The sequence below is a fragment of the Pangasianodon hypophthalmus genome, chromosome 3 (genome assembly GCF_027358585.1).
Source record: "Pangasianodon hypophthalmus isolate fPanHyp1 chromosome 3, fPanHyp1.pri, whole genome shotgun sequence".
In the NCBI taxonomy this organism is placed as follows: domain Eukaryota; kingdom Metazoa; phylum Chordata; class Actinopteri; order Siluriformes; family Pangasiidae; genus Pangasianodon; species Pangasianodon hypophthalmus.
In genome coordinates this window covers 7,733,103-7,752,500 of record NC_069712.1, presented here as the reverse complement: position 1 = coordinate 7,752,500, position 19,398 = coordinate 7,733,103, and the positions used below count along the sequence as shown (strand labels likewise).

The 19,398-nt window shown below is 40.7% G+C and overlaps 1 protein-coding gene across 1 annotated transcript in view; it reads left to right on the top strand.

Moving 5' to 3' along the window:
• Window positions 1-14,125, top strand: part of maml3 (mastermind-like transcriptional coactivator 3) — a 155,442-nt gene extending 141,317 nt beyond the window's left edge. The window contains exons 3-5 of the mRNA XM_026941246.3: window positions 3,197-3,475; window positions 5,164-5,242; window positions 9,162-14,125. Coding sequence (XP_026797047.3) covers window positions 3,197-3,475; window positions 5,164-5,242; window positions 9,162-10,123 — 1,320 coding nt within the window. The 3' untranslated portion in view covers window positions 10,124-14,125. The remainder of the gene's footprint in view (window positions 1-3,196; window positions 3,476-5,163; window positions 5,243-9,161) is intronic.
• The last annotated feature ends 5,273 nt before the right edge of the window (window positions 14,126-19,398 follow it).

The window sequence follows — 19,398 nt, the reverse complement described above, 5'->3', positions numbered from 1 at the left end:
AGATAAGCAGCGATATTGAGGGAGAGACTCGGAGAAAAGCGAGAAGGCGTGCATGACTGCCAGATAGGCATGGAGGTGGGAGAAACAGAGATATGACGATTCAGAGAGAGAGGATAGAGCAACGCTGCCCTCATCTGTCCACACGCACACGCGCACACACACACACACACACGCACACACTCATGCTGCTCTGTGCTCGTTTTGTCAGCCTGGCTGGTTAAGTGAGGAGATCCTGCAGCCTCGGCGGAGGTTTTCACGTATTGATCGCTGGATGAATCTGAACCGTCTGCTTTTAGAGGCAGAAAGAGGGAGAGGGAGTTAGAGCACAGCCGATAGATCAATACAGCAAAAAGCAAACGCACACACACACACACACACACACACAAACGCAAACATGCAACACTGAAGCCCATTGTTCTTATTATATCATGTCAGCTTTTAGCTTGTACTCTGCACAGATTCGTTGGTAAAATGTTTATGACTGTCTTATAAAGTAGTTATTACCAGGATAAACCATATTCTACAGTGGTGAAAATTAATTCTTCGAGTAGGATCCCAGCAACTACTGTCATCTAATGTTATTGATATGAACCTCCCATTCCTCAGCACCGGAAATTTCCTGCCAAAGGCCCCGATTATTTTTAGATGTTAAAGCTAATGTGTAGCTCTGTAGCTTCATGTCCAAAACAGTGCCTTATTCCCTGTAAAAGCCTATAATGTGTGGACACTAATCTATTGCAGTGCATTATGGGATATCAGTAGTGTGTCAGATACTGTCTTTTTAGAAATGATTTAATGGTGCATTATGTAGTGAATAGATGTTGTGGTTTCTTATATAAAGTTCTTATACTCCTATGCTAAAGAATTTTGGCATAGATAGTATTAGTATAGTTAGTATTATAGTCAGTGCCTAGTTGAGCTAATGTTAATTAGCAACACATACAACACACTACAAGTTCTCGTTCAGTCTTAAAGGCAAACTCCACCCTCAAACACATAACAAATCTTTATAGTGAAATATCTGTCATGTGTTTACTGATTCTGGTGCTACTTTGTTGGTTGATTTGCTGTATTTTTGTAAATCTGTTGAGAAGTTAGTGGTTATCTGCCACTCTGATGTCACAGGGGGACATTACTAACAGTACTAGCACAGTTGCAATGGTATTTAATAACACACCGTTAGCCAAAGTGAAAACAGACCAGCTTGTTGAAGAAACCAAAGTAAATTATTCATAAAATAAATCCTTTACACAACTGAAGATCACAAATTGATTATAAATATTGAATATAAGTCATTTAGGCTGACTGCAGCTAAATACACTAAACGATTTTACGTTTTCAGCAAATTAATTGTAACGCAGCAGTGGGAGGAGTCAGAGGCGCTCACTGATGACATGGAGAAGGCAGTGATTGGTTAAAAGGGGATGTTGTTCTGGGAAATGCGCCAACGGTGGTCGAGGCTTAAATGTTGTCCTACTTAAAGAAATTGTGTTCATCATTCAGGCAGGCATTCCTGGACAGAGTTTATGCTTAATGTGATCAGCCAGCTGCAAATGTAATCAAATGCCATCACTACAAAAAGTCACCTAATATTAGCTAGCATGCTGTTGGATAGCTGTTTAATGTCAAATAGACACTGCTCAAGCTAGTGTGTACTGTTAATGTACATTTAAAGCCAGTAAAGCAGAACCTTAGACTCTACATTGGAAAAGGAGGAGCTACATTATAGAGAACAATTTGTTTTGAAATAAACGATTTAGTACAGTACTTTACGAATTTGCTCCTCACTATGCGACTCACATTTTGTGACATAAACACTCACTATGTACACAACGATTTGACCCTGTATCAAACCAAAGGGGAATAAATACTGAATACTGAATACATGACTATAGACAAAGCTTCACAAAATGATTAATCCATCTATTAATCAAACTATTAAATCTAAAGAGATGATGTTATCTTAACGCTCTGTCTTCCTCAGTGAAGGTGTGCAGAAATCTAACCAAACAGCACAATGCATTATGGGTATATCTTGGGTGCTAGGGTGCATAAGGTGCATATTCTCGATTATAGCACAGTGCAATTGAATTCTTGATTCTGGATTGGTTAAAGTGTTGATTAATTTTCTGTAAGGGTATTTCTGCCTGCAAGGCAAATCACAGGTTTATATTAATGTGATCATTCTAATGTGTTAGAGTTACAACTTGCGCAGGGACTTGGTGGACATTCCACATCAGTGGATTAAAAAATGTGTGTAATTGTGATGTGAAGTTTTCTGTGAGAGAGGCTGGTGAGGGAACGACTGTTTATAGTTATTATAATGTGATAACAGGAACTAGTTGCATTAACGTTCTATAACATTAAATGTAACTAAGTGGATAAAAAAGTACGATGTTCTTTAATAAATAAAAATTATTCGATTTAGCAAATCACTATGGTGTAAGAGGAATAAAACACTGCTGTTGGACTGACTGTGGTAACAGTACAGTAGTGTGCCCTGTCATGTTTTATTCTTTACCTATGTTCTGTGATTGCAATACACAATAGCAGACCCCAATAATAGTGCACTACATAGTGAATAGGGCATAGTACAGACGTAGCGCCAGTCATAGTGTCATGGCTGATAACGTTTAATTTAAGCACCTCTTTTGTTAATTTAAGCACCTCTTCTGACCCAGATTTCCCTGTCATTTGGTGAAATCAGGATGTTCTGCAGCAATCAGTGAAGTGGGTTCTGTAGGATTCAGTTAAAACAAGCTAGTCACAGCCTTCTGGACTATCTAAACATCTGATGTAAATGTGTTTAGTTAGATTTGCCGATCAATCATTTATCCAAGAATGATCCTGAACCTCATTATCACTGAAATATGATTTTTAAAAATAGTTGTTCTTTAGAGGAAAAACATAAATATTTTAATGTTCAGCAAAATGGATCATTTTGACCCGAAATGCATCCAAGTGTTAAAAGTTGATGGAATTTCAGCTTGTTTGGTTGTTCGAGTTTGGTGTGACTCAGTAATGGTGAATCTTTTCAGTCTCAAGTCATCCTGACCTTAATCCGTTTTTCAACGCAGTGCGCTTGTGCTGAATGAATGGTCCAGTTTTATTAGCTGTTTCTCTTTTCAGTGGTTGCTTTTTCTCTTCCTGGCTTTTTCATGGAGTTCTTATCACGCTTCTCTTTCTTCTTTTCCAGGAGCAGGGCATGGTCGGAATGCCGCGCCAGGCCGGAGGCGTCCAACCCCCTCACGGAGGCCCAGGAGGTGTGCCATCGGCCGGGCCTAATGGGGCGGGGCCAGGTGGTTACCTGGGCAACCAGCAGCAGCAGCAGCAGCAGCAAGCAGCCATGATGAAGCAGATGATGGCTATGGAGCAGGAGAAGAGAGTTCAGCTTCACCTGATGGAGCAGCAGAAAGTTCAGCTCCTGCGGGAACAGAGACAACAGCAACAACACCACCACCTACTGGCGGAGCAGGTACGCAGCATGTACACCTCACACAGACATACACATTTCCTCAGATCCCCATCAGTATCCGAATGCACCACTAAGATTCCATCAACTTTTGAGGAAGTAAAGGGTTCGAGAACTGTCGTAAATAAGAAATAAACAGTTTTTGAAGGAATTTCAGGTTTTCCAGCTGGCACCAATAACCATACCACCATCACACTTTTTTCATTCTGATGTTTGATGCAAACATTAACTGAAGCTCTTGACCTGTATCTACATGATTTTATGCATTTTGCTGCTGCCACCTGTTTGGCTGATTGGTTAACTGCATAAATTAGGAGGTGTAAAGGTGTGCCTATTAAAGTGGATGGTGAGTGTATATTTCACCATTCAACCAGGTTATTTTTGAAATACACTCACTAGTTACTAATAGAAACACTTGTACACCTGCTCATTCATGCCATTATCCAGTCAGGTGGCAGCAGCACAGTGCATAAAATCATGCAGATACAGGACAAGTGTGTTAGTTAATGTTCACGTCAAACATCAGAATGCAGAAAAAGGTGATCTCAGTTCTGGTTTGACCATTTCAGAAACTGCTGATCTCCTGTTCGGTCTCTAGAGTTTACCCAGAATGGTGCGAAAATCTAAAAGCATCCAGTGAGCGGAAACACCAATGTCAAGGCTAGTGGACTTGCTATAATCCTGAAGACAATTTCAGCTCAAAATTTTGCCCTTTAATCTGGTTTGTTGAACAATCGGGGAAGCAGCTGGATAGTGACACTGTCTCTTGTGTTGTTTTGGCTCTGATCTTGTTTCAAAAATTGAAAAAAATTCATGAAATATTGATAATGAGGTTAAAGCAAATAACCAAGCAGGAACTGAAAAGCAGGAACAGGACTGACATGTGACCAGTGAAAAAACACAGGTACATAGGGTTTAGTGATGGCTTAAGATTACAGATTGTACTAATTTGTCAAATTACGTTTGGTCTCATGAAATAATGTGCAGGTGTGCATGTAAAAAGATCAGGATTCCTCCCGTATGTTTCACTCATTGTAGATATACAGTACGTGTCATCACATTTTATATTTAACCTCATAGTCTGGTCCAGTTTAGATCCAGTCTGCTGAAATACACAACAAAAATGTTAGTGTACAAACACGTTTGTAGTTGATGTACGGAAAAGACTATAGTGGCTTTTCAGCTGGAATATTTATCTCTACATTTCATTATTTCTACTACTTATATTTTGCATACATTATCCCTAAATACACCCACATGACTATTCTTATTGTATGTTGGTAATGTTTTAACAAAAGACCATCCACTTAAGCACGCTTAAAGTGAGACAGATCAAAGTAATGTGTTAGCAAATGCGTGTGCGTGCACACACACACCACCTGCTGTTTTAATTTCCTCTCTCTTCTATCTCTGAGAATATGCTGCTAAAGAGACTCTTAACTGATATTGGACAATGATCGCACAAAATTTTTCGGTTTTTCTGTGCCACACACTTACAGAAACACACAAATAAAAATTAGCACACTTCTCAAAGGATCTGTACCATTTTCCTGAATTTACATTAACATTATTGTTTAAGCTTTTCCCTCACCTGAGCTCACCTGTTCCTCTTTTGTGCACTTTAATCTGTAGCAGCAGTGGTGAGGTGTGTGCTTAAAGTGTGTGTGCACTGACTGTGTGTTTATTTGCAGTTACAGCAGCAGCAGCAGCATCTCCCGAGGCAGATGAGTCAAGCACAGAGAAACCCATATCCTCTCCAACAGTTTCCGGGTAAGAAACAAAGACAAGAGCAGTTACACAATTACATTCCTTGTATTTCATCAGTTGTCACTTAACATGCATATACCCACTTAGTGTGTTTAGTACATAAACTCTATGGATTTTAAATAGAGATAATCAGCAAATGTTCATTAGGCCTCTAAAATTCCTTTAAGAAGTGCATTTAAATGTTAAATTACTTGAAAAGATTTAGTACTTAAGTACTACACCATGAATTTATATTATCTAACTATGGAAGGTGAGAACTGTTTCACTTTCAAGCGGTTTTTCAAAGAAATTCACAAACAGGCACTTTGTACTGACATTTTATATCATTTTATATGTTATACACACTGATGCACCATCTTCAATTCTGATTTTATACAGAAAAGTCCATGGTGAGGGCAAATTGGTTACTTTTTTCACTATGTGCTCACTACATGGGGCATAGCATAATGGTACTGTACAACCTAGTGTATTATAAGCCCAATAGAATACTATTTGTGAAAAGTAGAGAGACTACTGTTAAGTGCCAATTGGAAATTAACTACTTTCATGTAATTATCACTATTAGGACACATACCGTATGTGTTTTAACATTTAGTCAGAACAAAATGTGAAAATAAAATAAAACATGGCATATTTGAAATGTATTTACTCTGCACCTTTTCCCTACAACAAGGGACAAAGGTCATTTAGCCAAAGTGTAGACATGTGCACAAGTTTTGACATACTTGTATAACATGACTAAAAAGAACATGACATTGGAAGAGGGAAGTTTGTTCTGTTGGCTCCTCACTCTCACCTAGATGTCCGAACAGCTGAGTCGCTGGCAGTCGTCAAACAATGTCTAAAGACTTACCTCTTCCTCAAGTACTTAAATTAAAAAAAAAATTGTATTGTATTGGGAAAAAAAAAATTGTATAGTTTTTGGACTGATGGTATTCCTAGTTTGTGACCTAGGTGGCCAGTATCAGAATGTATTTATTGATAGAGACTTCAAAGCACTTTTGTAAGTCGCTCTTGATTAGGGCCTCTGCCAAATGCCATAAATGTAAATGTTCCATTGCTCTCTTCATGGCAGAGTTCATTTGTTTATTTCACTCTTCTCACAGCAGATCATTCACTCTTTTAGTCTCCAAATTACTACTTTGTGAAGTGCACCGACTGCTCCTGCCTCCTCCTGAGCTAATGAGAGAGCGCACACACTCTCACACTCCTACTCCCTTAACACACACAGAAGCATTCATGCACACATTCACACACACGAGCATATACAGAAGCAAACACATTGGCAAAACTGTATGAAATGTAAAGCACATCCCCCCAACCCGTACACACAAACACACACACCCTGAAGGGAAGTGTGTCTATTGATTGTTCTGTCACGTTGCCATGGAAACCATGTTAGATGTAGATCCGATGGGAAATACCCTCTTAGTCAGAGCCATCAGTGGGAATGGAACCTGGGGAGTTCGTGTGTGTGTCTCACATTAGACATGTTCAGGTTTGTTTAACATGGCACAATGTACAAGTCAGCCGCAAATGAGCATCTCTGTCCAGTCTTCACCCTGTAATCAGGGTAGGCTTTGTTGTCTAAAATCTGGACTATGTTATTATAGACTACAGGAATAATCAGGCCAACACACTGTTAATAGTTTTCAGCCACATCAAACTAGGAGAGTTTTGCGGCGTGTATCTGTCCTTCTGACAGATATGATTAACATAATATGATTGCACTGCATCTCGATACGTGATCAACGATCCAATGTATGAAACACACTAGACAACAGACTTTTGATTTTGGTTTGATGATTCATTATTGTGCAAACAGTTCAGTTTTAGTAATAAAGTGTCAGATTTAAGGAATGAGAGGCCATGCCTCCATCACTGTGACTGACAGGTACTGAGGCCACAGACCCTTTACTGGGACAGTCGTGCACAGACGTCATGTCTCCTTCACTGAGACTGCCAGGCACAGAGGCCACGTCTCCTTCACTGGGACTGCCAGGCACAGAGGCCGCAGCCCTTTTATCGGGACTGATGGGTGCAGAGCCCATGCCTCCTTCTCTGGGACTGACAGGCACAGGGGCCACGCCTCCTACACTGGGACTGACAGGGCACAGAGCTCACGCCCCTTCACTGGGACTGCCAGACACAGAGGCCACGCCTCCTTCACTGGGACTGACAGGCCACAGAGGCCACATCTCCTTCACTGAGACTGCCAGGCACAGAGACCACATCTCCTTCACTGAGACTGCCAGGCACAGAGACCACATCTCCTTCACTGAGAATGCCAGGCACAGAGGCCACGTCTCCTTCACTGAGAATGCCAGGCACAGAGACCACATCTCCTTCACTGAGAATGCCAGGCACAGAGGCCACGTCTCCTTCACTGAGAATGCCAGGCACGGAGGCCACATCTCCTTCACTGAGAATGCCAGGCACAGAGGCCACGTCTCCTTCACTGGGACTGCCAGGCACAGAGGCCGCAGCCCTTTTATCGGGACTGATGGGTGCAGAGCCCATGCTTCCTTCTCTGGGACTGACAGGCACAGGGGCCATGCCTCTTACACTGGGACTGACAGGGCACAGACCTCACGCCCCTTCACTGGGACTGCCAGACACAGAGGCCATGCCTCCTTCACTGGGACTGACCAGCACAGAGGCCATGCCTCCTTCACTGAGACTGCCAGGCACAGAGACCACATCTCCTTCACTATGACTGCCAGGCACAGAGGCCACGTCTCCTTCACTGGGACTGATAGGCACAGGGCCACGTCTCTGTCACTGAAACTAACCAGTACAGAGGCCCCGCCACATTCACTGAGCCTGATGAAAGAGATGTGGCCTCTGTATCCATTGGGACATTGGCCAGCTTGGTCAGGATTGTAGAACATTGGCCATTCATTAATTCATTATTAACCATTCATAATTAAAGCATAATTTCCTCCATTGCATATAGTAATTAATACAAGCAAAATACTAATAGTTTCAAGTTTGATTGGTTGACATCATTTTGTCTTGAGCTGAATCCACACCTGCCACAAATGAGTTAGCCTAGTGTAGATGTACAACCTCACAATTTTAACCTGTTAAACCCTTAAGACTTCTGACATACCACACTCCTGTGACTACATACCGTTCCTATTTTTACTGTAGTTCCTGAATAATATACTTGAAGATGAATAAGTTAATAATAAACTGAGATTTAAAGGGATAATAACTAAGTATTGTCACACCTCCATTTAGTAGAATACATCAGTAAAGCAAAATGGCTCACCAAAACTGGTGAAACTGAACTTAGTCAAAGCTAGAATGAATTTTACCTTATAGTGCATCAGTCAAATCTGCAACACATTCTCACACACACTCACTCACTCACACACTCACTCACTCACTTCTACAGTAATAGTGAAGTTATCACTAGGCTCAATTTCAGCCTGTGCTCACTCCCCTCAGCATCCTCTCTTCAAAACATCAGCTGCCTCTGTTTGCTTATTTGATTGTTTATTTCTTTATATATTTATTGGCAGTGCTGAACTTTCTCCCTCACATTGCCTGTTGTCATGGCAACTTGCCCTCCTCCCAAATTTCCCTGCACAATTTCAGTCTGCACTGGAATGGACTATCAGGATTGATGGAGCCTTTCCAAATGAATAGAGAAGCACCATGCATCGCATTACACAGCTACGCTGCTGATTTGGCGTGCATGTGCCTGTGTGTTTCATGCAGAGTTGAATTACTAATCTTGGTTTTCTATTTCTTTACTTATTGAGAAATTTTATACATTGCTAAACAGTTTCAGTGTTATACAGTTGAGCTTTAATTGAACCCCAGGACCTTTCAATTCAGAGTTAGTGGTATTTGGTTGAAGTATTAATTTAATATTCCTCTAAACATGACGTAATGTTTTTCTGTGCTTGGCTAGGCACACAGCAGGAGATGGCGGCGAGGAACCAGGCGCTTCAGAGCATGAGGAACGCTCGCCTCCTACAGCAGCAACAGCAGCAGAACCAAGGCATGCTACAGATGGCACCAGTCCAGAACCCTGGTCCCATGCCCACTCAGGGCGAGATGGGCATGGCCTATGGAAGCCAGTCAGGCACGCAAGCAGCTATGTACCAGGGAATGAACTCGGGAATGGGTCAGATGCTCCAGCCGCAGCATCACCCGAACCAGGCTAGCATGGCCATGGCACAGAGACCTGCAGGCACAGGCGGCCAGGGAATGGTGGGAGGCGGAGCTGGAAGCGGATATGGGCAGGGCATGATGATGAACCCTGCCCTTTCTCAACAGCAGATGAAGCCATCTGGGCAGCCAATGGCCAAAGCTCAGAGACTGCAAAGCATGATGGGAGGTGGCGGTCAGGGATGGCCCCAGCAGCAGCAGCAGAATATGCAGGCCATGAGTGGAAGGACTACAAACGACATGGTTGCATTTAACAGTAACTCTGCATACGCCATGCAAGGTGGGCAGCCATCAAGGATGCCCAAGCAGCATTTCAGCCAAGGGATGGGTGGCCAGGGCATGGTGGACCCACGGGCCATAAACCCAGCAAGCATGGGCGGACCCATGTTGCCTCACATGACAGGCCAACCACGGACCAATCAGCCACGGGGAATGGCAATGTCAGGTATGGGTCAGGCTGTGCCCAGCATGGCTGCTTTCGGACAGGGCTCCACGCAGGCCATGGTAGGGGCAGGACCAGGCGGAGGGGCCTATATGCCAAGCGGGCAGACACAAGGCTACCAACGGACATCAAGTCAAGATTTGGCTTACGGTTATGCTGGCCAATCAGGGACCGGGAGTGGGGTCTCGTTCGGTCTGTCAGACAGTGCAGAGCTGGACTCAACGGACGGTTGGATGGAGGAATTTTTCCCCAGCCAATAGCCAATGTGGAAAATGTTTGGGGGTGGGGGATCTTTGAGATGGGCCAGAAAAGTGTTTTTTTTTTTTTTTCCAAAAAGAAAAATGAAAATCATTTCTAGACGGCGTGTTTGTTTTCGTTTTTTTTTTTTGTTTCTTTGGTTTTTTTTGTTTATTGTTTCCATTTAATATAATGGGAAGATTCTTACATGTTGTGTATTGTATGTGTGATGTCACTATATTTAAACCAACAATCTCTAAGATCTGATTCTAGCTAGAAGCCAAGTCTCTTTAGACTTCGTCCTGTGACCTTCATCATCTTTTCCAGACTTTTCTAGGGACGACACAGTGTAAAACCTAAATAAATTAATTGTGAAATAGAAAGATTTTTGCCCAGTGTTTAGATCAGATGTTGGTTTTTGCTCTCAACTCTGTCTGTTTAGTCAATAATGAATTCTAAAATGTGTGTGTGAGAGAATGTAAGAGAGAATTTGTGTTTAAAAAAAAAAAAAAAAAAAAAAAAAAAAATATACAACAGCACCGTCACCTCACCAACAGTTCCCTTTGCTCTGATAGTGATTCAGAGAGCCAGCAGTTCCACTTCCACTGCGTTCTTTCTGCAAACATCACAGCAAAACACCTTGCAGTCTTTACTCTCAGCACATACATCATCCAGTGTTTCTGTGCTTTAACTAATCGAAGAGACTTGGCAGCTACAAATTTGTCTCTCCACCTAAAATCTGAAGGCTGGAGGACATTATGTTTTCTCGTAAGTCATATGGCAGCTAGGAACACAAGCATGGCGTCGTCTCCCACATGGGCCAGAAACACAGTCCTCTCAAGCAATGTGCAGCCAAACACACATTTTAGATCCAACCTTCGAATGTAACAGCTTCCACAAGTGACTTGTGGCAGTTATAAAGGCTTTCACATAGCAATGGGAAAACAGGAATGATCACTTGTCTAATTGCTTTCTATGTTCAGGAAAAGAACAATACATGACAAATCATTTGACATAACTAAAGATAACAAATCAATTTATTTCCTTTTATTCATTTGCCAGACCCTTTTAATCAAAGCATAAAGCTGAGCAGTCTAGTACTAAGACCTTGGGTGGTGCTTATCTTCTGATAAACTGTAATCTCATGTTATGTATCAAATTAATATTTTCACACCCTTGAATTGAATTGTTCATGTAAAACAAGTTCTTAAGGTGTTCTGTTTGTTCTGTCGGGTTTGACACAGCATCACTGCCTGCCTTCATTCAGAGCAGAAAGCCATCAGTTACAGTCAGTACGTTCTTTACGGCCAACATGGGAAGGGAGAAAAGACTGTTTGGAGAAGACACAGTCCATATTCATAAAACTTTATAACTGTGCTTATAATGCTTCATAAAATTGGTAATGATCGTATTTATAAGTAACTCTGATAATGTCTGGAAGAGCATGTAACAACTGCCTGTCAGAGTTCCTTGTTATGTCACAGTTTTAAGTTTCATATTTAGGTTTCGTAACTACTATAAACTTTAGTATGTCATGGAAACATCAATTGCAAAGTAATTACAGAACAAAGCAGTTTAAAAGGCAACTGTAGATTAAAAGTTATCAATAGTTTGTGTGTACATTTCCAAACTCACAAGAACACTTATTTAGCACCAGAACTTTTTAAATGATGATGTGATTTAAGCAGTAATATTGATGTTACATCGATCCTGAGCTCAGGTTACTGTCTAGGTGGTGTTTCACATGTTCTACAATGTTCATTAAGGTTTCTTCCAGTTCTTAGATTCTCCCAACCTCCCAAAAACACAGAACAGGAGAATTGGCTATGCGAAATGACTCCTAGTGTGTGAATGGACTGGTGACCTATCCAAGTTGTATTCTCACCATGACCCTGACCAGGAGAATTACTGGTTACTGATGGATGGATGAACGAATGAATTTGTTTCTAGTATTTCTAAAAAAAATTTCACGATAATAACATTTTAAGCATAAATGAACTTTGTACACATGACAATAATTTGAAAAAGTCCCTGATAATAATATGGCATGTTTTCACTATTACAATAGATTATCAGCAGTCCTGCTCATCACAGATTCATAATTAATAGCAATTTAATAATTGACTAAATTTATTTGGGAAGTATTTGAGTTAATAACAACGCTTACAAATAAATACCTAATACAATCATAAGCACAGTTATAATGATTTATGAGTGTTACTGAGCTTTGTTTTCTTTATTGTGATAAAATGTCGTACAAAAAAAGCATTGCAGATTAGTCCCTTATTCAATGACCTAGTAAGTCTTTCAATCTAGCCTGATTGTCTTAAGTCTCTGAGGAATGTAATATGACGACTGTGTCTATTTTTATTTCATGTCATTGTTGTTATCAGAAGGAGGAACCAATCGCCGCGTCTGCAGTGTTTCAGGACGGTGAAAGTGTTACAGTATTGCTCTTACTATTGTAATAACCAGGATCAGGAAGGTGTGGCCCGCTCTCTCCATCCTCCTCCTAATATCTCAACTTATTCGGGACCAAGTCACACACAACGTATCGTTTTTCTGTTCGTCATTTCTGTCAGTCATCGATGTTGTCTTTTCAGCTTTTATTTTGTACTGGTGCTGATTATATATATGTGATGAAAAAGATTCTATATAAATATTATATATATATAAATATATGAGAATGGCTATATGTAAATATGTTTCTACTGCTTTAAATACACCAGAAAATGTGTCTCTACTTTCTGTAAAGATATAACTGTTTAAGATAGAGTATTTTTATTTCATTTTTCCACTTTTAAACTCATCTGAGCTATACCATTGCACTTCAGACAATGTCTTACTACTAATGGGTAATGTAAACTTTCTCTGATTTTTATTTCGAAGGGATTTTTTTTCTCTAGTTGGAGAATTTCGAGCTGTACCTAATGCAGTGCTTCTACTTTCTTCCCTTGTACATACTTACGAAAATGTTAACACCAGAGACTTACAAAAAAGGAAGAAGTTTTTTTTGTTTTTCAGAAAAATACAATAAAGAGAGAGTTTTCTCGCTGATCCTATTAAATGAAATGTGCTCTTCTTGACTTGTTCCACATACAGAAAAAACAAGATTGTGAATATGAGGGGCATGAAGACAGAAAGAAAGGAGAGAAATGGAGAGTAATAGAAAAAAGGAGAAGACGTCTGGCCCATTTTAAAATGTAGAAGCAGCCAGGTTAGTTTCAAGGTTACAGACCATTTGAAAAGTATTTTTTTAAATCGCATTATATTTTAATTATGTAATGCTGCTGATACTAAGGGATGACATTTTAATTTTGGAGCTATTTAATAAAATTTCAGAAATTCTAAGAAGTTTGAGCTCTTAATGTTACTTCTTACTTTGATCTAAAAAGACCTTCGTATATCTTTAAAGGGCCAGCTGCTACTTGATAAAGCCTACTAAAATACAGTAGTGGGGTGCACTCATTTCATTAAATAATGTTGCAACATTGGGTCCTGGCTTTCATGTGGATGTTACTTTGACACGTACCACCTACCTAAACATTGTTGCAGTCCAAGTACACCCCTTCATGGCAACGGTATTCCTAATGGCAGTGGCCTCTTTCGGCAGGATAATGCGCCCTGCAACACTGCAAACGTTGTTCAGGAATGGTTTGAGGAACATGACAAAGAGTTCAAGGTGTAGACTTGGCCTCCAAATTCTCCAGATCTCAATCCAATCAAGCATCTGTGGGATGTGCTCCATGATCCATGGATGGCCCACCTCCCAACTTACAGGACTGAACTGTAAAACTGCAAAATAAATAAAATGAGATGTCAAAGCTCAAATTAGAAATACATCTCATCGGAATTTGATGAATTAAATTGATGAAAATAGATAAAGGATCTGCTGCTAACGTCTTGGTGCCAGATACCACAACACACCTTCAGAGGTCTTGTGGAGACCATGCCTCGACGGATCAGAGCTGTTTTGGCGGCACAAGGGGGACCTACACAATATTAAGCAGGTGGTTTTAATGTTATGGCTGATTGGTGTATACTGTAGGTTTGCTAACACACTGCCAGCAGAACTAGTGATGCTTTTAAAAAATAAACCTTTAAAAATGTGTTCAGTGATACTTTATGGTGATTATGTCTACAAAACTAACTTAACACTGAAGAGGAAAAAATTTTTTTAAAAATATATATATATTAATAACAATTAAAAAATTCAAAACAGTACAAAATATTTACATCAAATCAGGTGGTTTTTAAATTCTAAAAAGAAATCCCAGTATTCACAATGGGCCTCATTTATCAGACTGGATATAAACCAATTTATTCAGAAATCACTGGCAGGAGCATTTACAGAAAAAAATGTGATATTCATGAAAATCCAGTTAGTTCAGGAGCTCCTGAGTTTGTGTAGATTTGTATATAAGAAGTCTCGGTAATGTGAACTGTATGTAACTGATTACAGTCAGGTCAGTCATTTAATAGTAATGACTTGAAAGAAGGCAATCGAAAACAAATCCATAAATCAAGACAAATAATACATGCCATTCAAATAGGACAAAAGAAATGCTGTGTATAACAGGAGGAAGAGTTAGTCTGAGCTGCTTTGTCGGAACAGTTGCCAAACGCCATGTTTAGGAGGCGCTCTTTCACTGTTTAGTCATCATTCTGTCGTCTTCAGCTTTCTGGGAGCTTTGCCTTTTATGGAGTTTTGTGGGTGTTACTAAATGCAAAACAGCCGTGTTGTGGACATGCTTGGTAATTTACAGGTGATTTGCATTTATCAACACACACACACACACACACACACACACACGCCCAAGTACTAAGGACATTAGCATTACCAAAACTTTTGTAGATCCTGCGTGAATTCTTAGTTTGGTTTGGACTGTGAAAATGTATACACACAACTTGTGTAGCATAATTGATCACGATATTGATGTCATATCTCTGTATTGCTCCACGCTACATGAAGCCCCAATCACAGATCCTCACATTGTCTTATAATGTAGTTCCAGTGTACAGAGCAGATGAAGTCACAAGATGAACAAATTTACTCATTACGTCCATTCAGCTTGTCCAGACCTTCATAGTAACTAGCAGAAGACAAAGTGATAAGGAAATAAGTAATCCTGCTTTTTCAATCTGTGAGGGACTGGCAACCCATCCCACTTCACTGCCCTTACTGAAGATACAAGAATGCTTGTTCACTGCAAATGTGAGTAAAAATCTACTCTGGTGTGTACTTAGTTTGTTACTGGATGAAGACAGCATTGTGTGTGTGTGTGTGTGTGTGTGTGTGTGTGTGTGTGTGTGTGTGTGTGTGAGGAGTGAGAACGAGGAAAAGAGCTACTCCGGCGAAGAGACATCTCATTAGCATAATTAAGACCACATGCTAAAGAGCAGTGCTTAATTTCGTTCTGCAATCAATCACCCGTCCTTTCCTTTCCTTTGTCTGACTTTCTTTCTACCTCTCCCTCTCTCTCACACACACATTTTCTCAGTTTCTCTATTCTCTCTCTCCTGATGATGATGAATGGAAAGGTACCTGTGTGACACCATCATTACTCATCTTCAAGGGTGAGACATCGTAGCGCACAACAGGAGAAAGAAGAGGATGAGGTTTGTTTGGGGTCTGTTTTAGAGGGGGTGTATATGCGCATACACACACACACACACATTCCCCATGGGGGGCCATGCTAAATGGGGGTCACGTTTTCTCACGGCACCTTCTCTATTAGTGTAATAAAGCCAGCTTTAATCTAATAAAAGCCGGCCGCGTGAATAAGCCATCTGGAACTGGACGCTAATCACAAGCAAATTTTACAAGCCTAAATATGTGAGATTTATCATGAAATAATAATAAAAATTTTGCTTTCAGAATGGACAATCTATTTCTAAAGTACTTGCATGTGCGGTTATATTTTGGAAATCTTATTTTTTCACACTTGTTACCGTGATTGAAAGTAAAGATTAGCCCTCTCTTACTAAAATGTGACTCCTCACTCTGTTGAAATAATGTATACAATGTGAGGTTTTTTTTAAGGAAAAGAGGAAGAGCTGAGCAGCTACATATTCTAGGTGGGGTGGAGATAATTTCTGGGCCAGAAAACAAAATAAATAAACAGAAGCCTGCAATGAAGAAAATAGCCACATTCATTGCATTGCCATATTATACCTAACAATCCGTTTTTCTACTGTATCTGAAATGACAATTATTGCAGATCTAGGAACACGATAAAAATTACATACTGCAGCTTTAAGGGATGGCTTATGCATTCTTAATGCATTCTACAGAAAACTTCTTTTTTATGAGATGGAAATGTACAGCACTTCAGATTTTCTATTAGTTTACAGCCGTGACAGAGAGAGAAGCCACTGGTTGGTCTGAACTTTCTGGCCACTAAGCTGTGTGTGTGTGTGTGTGTGTGTGGTAGTCTGGTTGATGGATGCTCTTGAAACCCAGAATGCAGCAGAGCCACAGAGGTCCAGCAGATAAAGCAGTGTAATGAGAGGAAGCTCTATTACCTTGTTCAGTTTGTGATAAATAACCCTGACACACACAAACCTCTGTGTGTCCTCACAGATCAGCGAGGAGCAGCTCCTTCAAAAACATTACAATCTGGCGCCCTCTTGTGGAGCGAGAAATGGCAGCATGTAGTAACGCCAAAGCACCAGAAGCCAGTTATGGCTGTATGGACACGCTCTGTGATTTAGAAAGAGTAATTTGGGGACAATGGTGTGGCACGCTGCACACGTCACTTTCTCACCAACACACGTCTCACACACAACTCTTAACGTTGCACACGTCACTTTCTCACCAACACACGTCTCACACACACCTCTTAACGCTGCACATGTCACACATGCCTCTTTCTTAACGCTGCACACGTCACTTTCTTACCAACACATGTCTCACACACACCTCTTAACGCTGCACATGTCACTTTCTTACCAACACACTTCACACGTGCCTCTTTCTTAACGCTGCACACGTCACTTTCTTACCAACACACGTCACACATGCCTCTTTCTTAACGCTGCACACGTCACTTTCTCACCAACACACGTCACACACACACCTCATAACGCTGCACACGTCACACATGCCTCTTTCTTAACGCTGCACACGTCACTTTCTTACCAACACACATCACACGTGCCTCTTTCTTAACGCTGCACACGTCACTTTCTTACCAACACACGTCACACATGCCTCTTTCTTAACGCTGCACACGTCACTTTCTCACCAACACACGTCACACACACACCTCATAACGCTGCACACGTCACACATGCCTCTTTCTTAACGCTGCACACGTCACTTTCTTACCAACACACATCACACGTGCCTCTTTCTTAACGCTGCACACGTCACTTTCTTACCAACACACGTCACACATGCCTCTTTCTTAACGCTGCACACGTCACTTTCTCACCAACACACGTCACACACACACCTCATAACGCTGCACACGTCACACATGCCTCTTTCTTAACGCTGCACACGTCACTTTCTTACCAACACACATCACACGTGCCTCTTTCTTAACGCTGCACACATCACTTTCTTACCAACACACATCACACACACCTCTTAACGCTGCACACGTCACACATGCCTCTTTCTTAACGCTGCACACGTCACTTTCTTACCAACACACGTCACACGTGCCTCTTTCTTAACGCTGCACACATCACTTTCTTACCAACACACGTCACACACACCTCTTAACGCTGCACACATCACTTTCTTACCAACACGTCACACACACCTCTTAACGCTGCACACGTCACTTTCTTACCAACACACCTCACACATGCCCATTAATGCTGTACACGTCACTTTCTTACCAACACACGTCACACGCCTCTTAACACTGTACACGTCACTTTCTTACCAACACACGTCACACGCCTCTTAACACTGTACACGTCACTCTCTTACCAACACACGTCACTCAGGTCTCTTTCTTAACGCTGCACACATCGTCTTCTCAACCCTGCACGTTGCACGTGCCACTTAAACAATGATCATCGCACACACCACTTTCTCAACACTGCACTTCACACATGGCACTTTCTTAACCCTGCATGTCTCTTTCTTAACAATCCATCACACACACCACGTTCTTACCAATGCACATTGCAGCATAGCATACCATAGCCATGGAATCAGTGATTTTTAACTTAGTTACAAAATCCACCATTTATTATATTTATATACACCAAGTTATTATATTTACTATTATATTTATTATTAAGGACCTATAATGTGTAACACATAGTTTAACCTACAGTTTAACATTTTTGCCTGGTCAGTTGTATTAAATGGGTTTAATCCAAACCTCAATAACTCACAAACATGCAGACCTGTAAATAATAAATAAATGCCACTTAATGTGTTATAGATGGGGAAATGGGGTTTGTGGAATTTCCTTTACAGTTAAAGGGATCCCTGGCTACAAAACATTTGAGAACTGCTGCCCAAAAGAACCTTTTCCCTGCACGGATCTTTAACATTTTGTTACACACAATTAACTAAAACACAAATTAACTAAAAAATCATTTCCTGCCAATATAACCAGTGAAACTAGCAAAAATGGTTAAAGAAGCATCCACCCTAATTTAAGGTAGGCATTCTGTGGCATTGCTCTCGAGAGCCCTTCTGGCATCTGGAACACCATTACACCATTCTCCAGCAGATGGCAGGAGAGTGTACAAGAATGATATCTTCTACACAAGCTTGGGATCTTACATTTAGTGAGTATAAATTTAGATTGTCTTAGATTATCTATCTATCTATCTATCTATCTATACTAATCTAAGATAGATAGATAGATAGATAGATAGATAGATAGTCATCAGTATTTTTTAACAATTACTAGCTCTGATTGGAATCAGCTGATTTAATATTGATATGCTGCACTTAGTCTTACACAAACATCAAAACATTACTAATACAGGAAAGAAAGAATGTGTTAAGTTCTTGCATTCAGTTCTCTGCGGCTTCAATCCCTACTCTCTAGCGCTGGGTACAGTGACACTGCCCCTTACTGCACAGTCATCTTCCAACATGCTTGCATATGACATCAAACTATGGTTTGATGTCATATGCAAGCATGTTGGAAGATGACTGTGTGCCAGATCTACAAGTATACGTTCCATTTAAACTTGAGATAAGATGTCTCTGTCCACTGTGCTGAAGAACGAGAGATGTTCAGATTGGAGCTCTCCATGGTGCTGGTGTTTGCTACATACAAGACAAAGTGCAGTTTTTCTACTGAAATTTCCCTGACCC